General features: G+C 26.0%; 1 protein-coding gene across 2 annotated transcripts in view; it reads right to left on the bottom strand.

The window, feature by feature from the left end:
• Positions 1 to 8,250, bottom strand: part of LOC107005297 (branched-chain-amino-acid aminotransferase 2, chloroplastic-like) — a 15,988-nt gene extending 7,738 nt beyond the window's left edge. The window contains exons 1-8 of one of the 2 annotated variants that reach the window (XM_015203851.2): positions 8,061 to 8,250; positions 7,063 to 7,121; positions 6,668 to 6,842; positions 5,532 to 5,708; positions 4,739 to 4,870; positions 4,555 to 4,653; positions 3,665 to 3,781; positions 3,482 to 3,577 (exon numbers count right to left, since the gene is read on the bottom strand). In XM_015203851.2, the coding sequence (XP_015059337.1) occupies positions 3,482 to 3,577; positions 3,665 to 3,781; positions 4,555 to 4,653; positions 4,739 to 4,870; positions 5,532 to 5,708; positions 6,668 to 6,842; positions 7,063 to 7,121; positions 8,061 to 8,120 (915 nt within the window). In that variant the 5' untranslated portion in view covers positions 8,121 to 8,250. The remainder of the gene's footprint in view (positions 1 to 3,481; positions 3,578 to 3,664; positions 3,782 to 4,554; positions 4,654 to 4,738; positions 4,871 to 5,531; positions 5,709 to 6,667; positions 6,843 to 7,062; positions 7,122 to 8,060) is intronic. The other variant, XM_015203852.2, reaches the window with a different exon arrangement.
• Positions 8,251 to 9,305: the final 1,055 nt, after the last annotated feature.

Here is a 9,305-nt window from a genome sequence, read left to right as displayed (position 1 = left end):
CCCCACCCCAACCCCCACCCCCAAAACCCCCTAAACCATCATTTTTGGGTCATCTTATAAAACTCCCAATTAATATACTAGCTTTAAATAAAAGAAACTATTACAAAAAGAGAAAGTGTTTTCCCTTAATATGTAGTTGATAGGTTAGCTAATAAATACAGTGGCGAATTAAATTTTTTATTAAAAGTATTCAAAAGAAATTCAAAAATGTAATCTTAACATTTAGATTTGAATTTTAAGGTAAATTTTAAATTTTCTAAACCAATAAATTAATTCCCAGTTTTGTATTTAGAGAAATTAAAAATGTAATCTTAACATCACATGGGTGAAAATGAAGGAGAATTTTAAACAAAAATTATTTTAAAAATAAAATGAAGTTAAATAGTATAATTTTTATTTTTAAAAAAATGCTAAATTTAGCCCTTCAATAGAGATGGTCTAAGATTTCTGGAACCCATTTAAGAAAAGGGTTTTTTACCCCGGCCTGAGTAAGTCTGCTGATTTGAGGCACTTGAGAAATATCGGTAGGGTCGGTCCGTGGGCCAATAAAAATGAATTAAAAAATGTAATATAATATTAAAATTTAAAATTAAAGAGAATTCAAACTCAAAACAATTAGGTTAATATTTCTAATTAGATATTTCTTCTTTTACTTTAAAAAAAAATTAATAAATATTATAAAAATAATTTTGTTCGTAGATTTGATTAACAAGCAATAACATTAATATTGTTTTTGTCGATATTTATGATAATATTTTAAATTATAATTTATTTAGTAGTTATAAAAAATATAATTTTAAAAAAGGGACTGACCCGCCGAGCCTCTAGCCCACGTAGTTATGAGTTGGACCGACCTTTTTTTACCAACACAAAAAATAAGTTAACCCAACTTAATCTGACCTGTAAAATTTCAAAATCTATATAAGTTAGCCCAAATAAAATGGGCTCGCATATTAACAGCTCTGACAATTAAAAAGCAATAAATTCTTGAAGTATAAAAGTTAGATTCATGCATGTTGTGTTGTCTGTTTAGTCCCTATAACTATTTACTCCAGGGTTGGTGGATTTAGTAGCCCACATATAAATTCGACTGATTTAATAAATTTGTGAAAAATATATATATTAATATTAGTAAATTTATTTTATATATANTATTTTATATATATATATATATATATATATATATATATATAATTGAAAACTTATTTATTATTATTTAACATCATCATAATGTAATTGAGCTATTAAAATTCATACTACGTAAATCAAAGTGTCACATAAATCAAAGTTGATAGAATATCTCTTTTCCTTTATCTATAACAAATATTTACGTCAAATTAGTAGATATTAATTTTCAAAAAAAGTGTAATATGATAATTAAAAATAACAAAGAAAGTATATTTTATAAATTAGTTGATCGACACTTCAGTATCTTAATTATCCCTAATCAATACTAGGCTAATTCACTTTTTATTGTCACACTCTACCAAGACAAGTAGGCTAATTGTTTTGCCTAATTGCAGTAAAAAAAAATTGTGTTAGCAATCTCTTACAAATTATTGTGAATGTGTATTTAATTTGTACATTTTTAATAAATTGAGAAAAATATATATATATTTTTTGCCAAATTCTTGACCCTATTATATAAAGTTCATACTTGATAATATTTTTATTTATACGTGGTTAAAATTATTTTTTAGGTATTTATTATATATGTCGAATCCCCTCCTATTAATTCGTATGTATACTTTTCAGATTTTGATTCTTCATTAAAATTTCTGGTTCCGCCACCGTCTACGATCCAATCCCTCTTGTCCTCAATAATACCTCTTTGCATTTCAATTAATCTTGACTACAATTTCTTACTTGTTACCTTTTCCTTGTACTCAATCCTGTACAAGAAAAATAAAAATTCAATTTTTGAAAAAAATAAAATTAACTGATATAAATGCATAAAAAATTAAAAAATAAAACAAAGAAAAAACTAGAAAAAGGAAAAATTGCAAATAAAGTACTAGCTATGCATGACACGTTGTTATCTTTGCATCATGTTAAATGTTTTTTATTAAATGAAGTGTCAGTTTTTTCTGCAAACATTTAATTTGTTACTTTTCATCACAAATTAGTTGTCTTTAAAAAACAAATTATATTAATTTTTACTAATATTTTAAATATACATAATTTTTGTCATATTAATTAACGTGAGAATAATTGCTATATGAAGTACATATTCTTAAAAGGCCAAATACAAAAAAAAAATTCCTAAATTTATTGAATTTTTTTCCTCAGGTACCTCAACTACGTCATTTTTCTATTAAATCATTAAACCACCCATAATTTGTTCCTTTAAAACACTGTTGATTGATTTTGATCGGCTTTTCTATTGTAAATGCCTTCAATTGTGTTCGAATTATAATAATTTTGATTGAAGGAATGAACACAAACCGTGTTAGTCTCATTTGTTTTCTAATTTGTTGAAATGACTTAAGTAAAACACAATTATTCTCGAACATTTTCACTATCAATTGGACTAATGAGTTAGAAAGATCTTTCACTATAGTGGGAAGAAGACAGGTGGGAGCGAGCCGAGCGAGAGCAAAGCAATTTTCAGTGGTGGGCTATCTTCGCGGTCCCATTTTAGACATAGTAAGAAGAGAAGCAATGCTGGGTAAAGCCATAAGCATTGAGCTTACGCGGACCAAGCTGCGAAAAAGACTTTTTGGGTAGCCCTCCTTCCATGCCAAGCCAGCACGATGGGGTTCCCCTTCCTCGGACCAAGAGGCTTGGACTATGAGCCCTCTTAGAAAACGAGGCTCGGGACGGGGTGGATGGTTATGGCGTATCGTAGATCGGACTTTGCTTTTCCAGGCTCCAGGCTAGAGAAGGGCTATTCCATATCAGCATCTATGCTAGCTCGAAAAGGACTGAAAGAACTTACATTAGGTCGTGACTTGAGGGTGAGGGGAAGGAGCGGTAAAGAAGTAATGAGGTCGACTAGTTCTTACCTTGATTGGACTCAGCATAGTTAGAGATTAGAGGAGATAGCCTTTCTTTCTATTGCTTGAGTGGAATAAGTTGACAAAAAGCTCGAACGTAATTGACTTCTTTCTTAACTTAAATAAAGGAAGAGATGATTTGGAGAAGAATTCATTCCTCTCCGAGCAATGAAGTGTCATATCCTAGAGAGAGGGCTTTACCGGTTGTTAAGATAGAGTTGGTGTCGGTAGCTGTTCTTGCTTAGCGGGATCAGGTCACCAATCGGTGACNCGGAAGTTAAACGTTCATCATGTAAAGCTATATATATATATATATATATCAAAGTAAGAATTTATATAAATATACATTTCATTCATCTAGTTTATCAATATGACTGAAGTATATTACTATTGATAATATATTATTTGTATACTATATATATATATATTTTGTAAACTAAATCTCCAAATGATATTTAATTTTAATATTTCTATATAATATATACCTTGTATCCAAGATCATGTGCGATGTCTATAATACTTTTCCTTGTGACACCTTCAAGAATGGTTCCACTAGCAATTGGTGTTGAAATGTTTTTTCCCTATTGAATATATATTGACATATTTTAAATGTAGGGTCAAATATTATATTAAAATAATTAGACCATAGGTTAATTTTTTTTAATTACCTTTACAAGGAAAATGTTAGCAGCAGATACCTCTTCAATATATTTTTTATTTACTGAATCAAGATATAATACATCTGAGTATCCTTTCTCTTTTGCTTCCTGTATAGCTTTTATCACCTACATGACCAAAAAATAAATAAATGGACTTTTAAGATACAAAGACTAACAATTAATATCATTTTTATATGAATATATTAATAGTCTGTTTGGTCAAGTTTCTGAGAAGTTTAAAGTTTTATTTGTTTTATTTTACGTCGTTGAGATATTTGGCCAAGCTTTAGGGTTTTTTCCTCTCCAAAAGCATACTTTTTGAAATTTTGATCAAACATAAATTACCGTTTTAATATTTGTAAAAAAAAAAATTCACACCCTTTAAATCAATTTATGTAATACTTTTCATTTTCAGTCAATTTCAAAATAATGACATATTTCTATATTTAGCGACATTTAAATTATAAACTTCTTATTTTGTCATTAATTAATGATGTGAGTTACACAAATTTCTTTTGATTTATTCTTAAGTCATAAGTCTCAAAAACCTTTTTCCATTTTATTTTATATCCAGTCAAAAACCTTCAAATGAATTGAGACGGAAAGAGTTTATAATATCGAAACTCAAAGAATTAATTACATTAAAGGGAATCCTTTGTAAAGATAGGATTTGTATCTTGAAAATAAGGTCAGATGATCGTCGATATCTACAATCAAAATTTTCTATAATAATATCGCTTGTTCAGATAAATTTTTAATACTATAGTGATGTGTGGTTATATATAGTCTTATAGAGCATATATAAGATAACATAATATGAACATTTGATTAACAAAATTGTACGTCACCATAAAATTTTATTATAGAGAATAACTGTTATAAAAAAATCGAACATTTACCGGGGCATAATTAGTAATGGCTTTGACTCCACCAGCTCCCCCTTGTGATGCACGATGATGTTCTTCTTCAACATATAAAGTTAAAGGTTGTGTCCCATTCTATATATAAAATTTTTTTTAAGAAAATTAAATAAAAATTATATTTTTATATCAATAAATTACAATATTAAAATTAAAAAATTACCCTTAAATAATTTCCAACAGGACAAGCATAGACAATAAATGTATACTCTGGTGCTGGAGCAATTCCAAGTATAGGTCCATTTCCAATAAGCAAAGGCCTAATATAAAGTGACCCTTTTCCAGCAGGAGGGATCTGTTTTTTTTTTTTTTCATATATATAAAAAAAAACATATTGTTATTTTAGAAAAAAATTGATATAACGGATCGCGATAAAAATATTAAATCATGTGTTTGGTACGATAAGAATGTCAAAGAAAAAGATATTTTATGGTATGAATTATGAAATAACTGACATATAGTAATCGTAGAGATAGATTTGAGGAGTTTATTTCTGAATGATCACTCAAGTCGATAGAATTATATGTAATGTAAAATTACATTTCCTTCATCAATATAATGTCATCTAATTTAACATAGTGTTTGATCAAGCTTTTAGGAGGGCTATTTGAATCGTAATAGTATGTAGCTAGTTAAAAAAAAAAGTTGTCCTAAAATATTTTTGAAATTTTAGTCAAACACAAATCGCAAACATATTAGGTCAATAAGGAAATTTACTCTATTTTTAGTATCAAAACTCGAAAAAAATGTTATAAAGTTGTGTAACAACGTACATTCTTAAAATCTAAAGAACGATAACATTTACTAAACAGAACGTATCATAGAAGTCCATTTATCCTTTTTAAAACTTGTTAAATGAACCAATGCCCTAAAAATCATAGAAAAATTATATTTCTGTCGTATTAATCGCGCTTTAATAAAATTAATTTTTTTTGTGAGAAAAAATAATTACTTACCCAACGTTTATTAGCTATAGTTGTTAACTTGACAGCATCAACAAATTGTTGAATAGAAGGAGAAGGCATACACATTCTTTTAGCACCAATTTGCATTCTAATTCCACTTTCTTGTGGACGAAATAGAAATATTCTTCCATCATCCACTCTATAAGCTTTTGTACCTTCAATTAAACCCTGTTTCGATCGTGATTTCAAATTAACGTTTCGATACACGATAGAAAATTTTAACTTCAGATCAACGTATGAACATATGATATCTTATAGTTTCAATTTTTTTTTTTTTAAAAAAAGTCTAATACTTAGACTTATAAATTTATATTCGGTAAAAAACAGTTCTGTTATTTAAAATTTTTGAGTAGATTTTTATAAAATTATGTGTATTGAAAGTTTGTAATTGCAGATATTTAATTTATAAAAGAAATTAAGATGTATATCTCTTTTTAATACTAATGCCTTAGATTCAGATATCTTATTTATAAACTATGACTTATTCGTTCAATAAAATAATGTTAAATTTGAAAATTTTGATTGTTTTTATATATATTTTGTAATTTTCATATCACATATCTAAATAAACCATTAAATCGAGACATATTTATTGCTACTACTATAGTCATAAATGAAGAAAATGAAAGTTTGGTACGTAATAGTTATTACTACTACTATAGTCATAATTTCATAATTTTGTCTTATTTTTATATCATATACTATATCATTCTTACTGGTCAGAAATAAATGATTCTACAGTCACTTTTTTTTTTTTTAATTTCAATAAATTTAGTCAAATAGGCTTTAAATACTCCTACTAGATTGGATTTTTTTTACCTTTTTATTTTAGTAAATTAAGAAAAAAAAACATTAAAATATTATCCTTATCATTAAGTTTTAACATAGAGTTCAAGTAAAAATATATTTGAAAATATAATTAACATGTATAATATTTTTTTTAAAAATTAAAAAAAAGGGACTAGTAAAAAGGAGTGGATTAAGTAGTGTATTTAATCATTATTATCTGTCCTTTAACATTCTACATATTCTTAAAAGAGAAACATTTAATAATCTAACTTTAATTATAAAATATTAAAAAGTAAAATTAATTTTTTAAAAGCTAAAAAAAAATTAAAATAAAGTACCTGTCCATAGTTCAATACACCAGCAGAGGGACTTAATTCAATATTCCCATAAGGATTAAGTTTGCCTTTTTCAAAATTCCCATTTTGAGAACTTTTTGTCATAAACATATAATCAGTTTGAATTAATTTAAATCCAAGATTATCCCAATCAAAAATATCCCTTGATTCATAATCCCTGAAATAATAATAATAATAATAAAAATATAAATAATAATAATAAATATATTCTGTATAATTTTATAAGTAAAATTTTGAAAAAGACACAAAAAAACAATCATTTTTAATATAGTAATTTTTACTTATAAAATTTTATTTTTCCTTTAAGTAAAATACACGCGATAAAATATCAATTAATAAAAGAAAAATAGAGTTATTTAATTTTAAATGTAACTTACCTATAAGTTGAAGGTTGTGCAGAAGTTAGAGCAGGGGCAGTAAAGTACCTTGGTCCTACCTACAACCATAAATCGAAACGAAATTTTATAGCTACACAAATATTATAGTACATTAAATACGTTATTAAAAGAGGAAATGAATATTGAAAGGCAAATAAGTACTGTATTAATTTTAATTTGACTTAGTTTGAAATGATACAGACTAAACTTTATGAAATAAATAAATTTTCCTGAAATTTATAAAAAAAATTTAAGCATGTCTAAGATTTGTGTAGTTATAAAAATTTCGACATGTAACTCTTAAATGTGTCATATTCATAACATTTGTATGTGTTATAAAAGTGTATATCATAAAGTATGAAATTAATTGTTTCTAAATTTAAAAATATTGTGTCACGTAAATTAAGATTGAGAGAGTGTTCTGATTCCTTTGATTCAATTTAAGGAATTGTTTCATGAGATGTACTAAGGAAATTAATATTATTTAATTATTTTGATAGGATTTCTATCTATATTATACGCCTAATATATTATAGATTGTATAATTAATACTTAGCAAAACATAGTATCGTCAACAAAAGGGTAAATAATAATTCAATATTACTAATTCCAATGTTACCAACACATCTTACTCAGTATTATATATTCTTATAATTAACCGATTTTTAAGTGTTATAGTTTAACTAGACACGAAACTAATTATAAAAATGAAAAAGGCTTTCAAATAGTGTGGTCTTTAAGATCATAAAATACAAAAAAAAATTATTTACTTTCTTAAATTTTATGTCTAATCAAATTAAGACACGTAAAATAAAATGAACGAAATATAAGGAACAATATGAGCTAATGAAGTGATGAGGGACTCATATTAGAATTAGGAATTTAGTTCAGTGTTACAAACTTTTTTATTTTCATATTAGAGAGTTCTTAACAATATTTATGTTACGAAAAAATAAAAAAAATAAAAATTGATTTAAGATGGAGATATATACACTGACCTTCTTCTCAAAAGAAGTAAATAGAGCCCTTTGAAAGGATGAAGCCCTTTGGATGATCATGTTGCACAAGAAAAAAAAATAGTATTATTGGAAATATTATTTTCCCCAAAGTCTAAAAATAAAAAACTTTATATTAAAATGCTAATAATGAGAGAGGACTTGAACAACAAAAATACAAATATATTAAGAAGTTATGGAGAAGGTGTATACTATATATAAATAGAACATGCAGTATTTTGATTAAGCCTAGCTGTCTATTTTTGTACTAAATTTCATATTTATTACTCTCTCCGTTTCATTTTATAAGATAGCTATTTGACTGAACACATAATTTCAGTAAAAAAAAAATTAAAATTTAGAGTGTAAAGATAAAAATAAATCATAGATATTTATATGTTTGTAAATTATTATCTCAATACAAAATAATTAAATTGTTAGTAAATAGTAAATATAAAAATATATCATTTTTTAAAAAAAAATTATTGAAACATAGGTGTATGGCTTTTTTTCCAATATACTTTGAATCTTTTTTTCATCAGCCCCCTACCTGCCCAACTGTAATTAGGTGAAAATAATAATCATCCATGTGTTTTAACAAACAAAGAAAAATAAAAATCATTTCTTTCATTTTCAAGAATATTTATGCTATTTTTGTGTTACATTTTAACTTACCAAATTATTATTTCCTTATATATATTTATTTTGCTTCAATGGCATATTGAATAAAATTGAGTAAGATAAAAAATTGTCATGTTCTTCATAGAAATTTAGTAGAACAAGAGAAGATATGAGATATTGATTGATTATTTATTTCTACCTTCATAATAATTCTATGAACAAAACAAATAATACTTTCAATATTTTATTGGTCTTTTATTTTGTCCTTGACCTTCTATTTTTTCTTGTTCGACGTTCTGTATTCATATTAAAGTCCGATTAAATTTGGATTCGTGTCAGAAAGTCTCATATTGAGGGATAAAACGCCTCCTAACAAAGATGACTCTAACTCAAAGGAGCTCGAACATGATACCTCTTAGTTAATAATGAAAATGTACTTACTACTTCACCGCAATTCTCGTTGGTAACCTTTTATTTATGATGTAGGACAAACAAGAGAGTATGTAAGGCTAGATAATGCAGTACAACCAGACAAAAAAAACATAAATTTGAATAATAATAGGGCATTTTGTCTTCTTTTTATTTTATATTTTTATATATTAGTAACTATATACATAATTACCCCAC

This window comes from Solanum pennellii, chromosome 12 (assembly GCF_001406875.1).
Source record: "Solanum pennellii chromosome 12, SPENNV200".
NCBI lineage: Eukaryota > Viridiplantae > Streptophyta > Magnoliopsida > Solanales > Solanaceae > Solanum > Solanum pennellii.
This window is presented reverse-complemented; position numbering and strand designations above follow the sequence as displayed.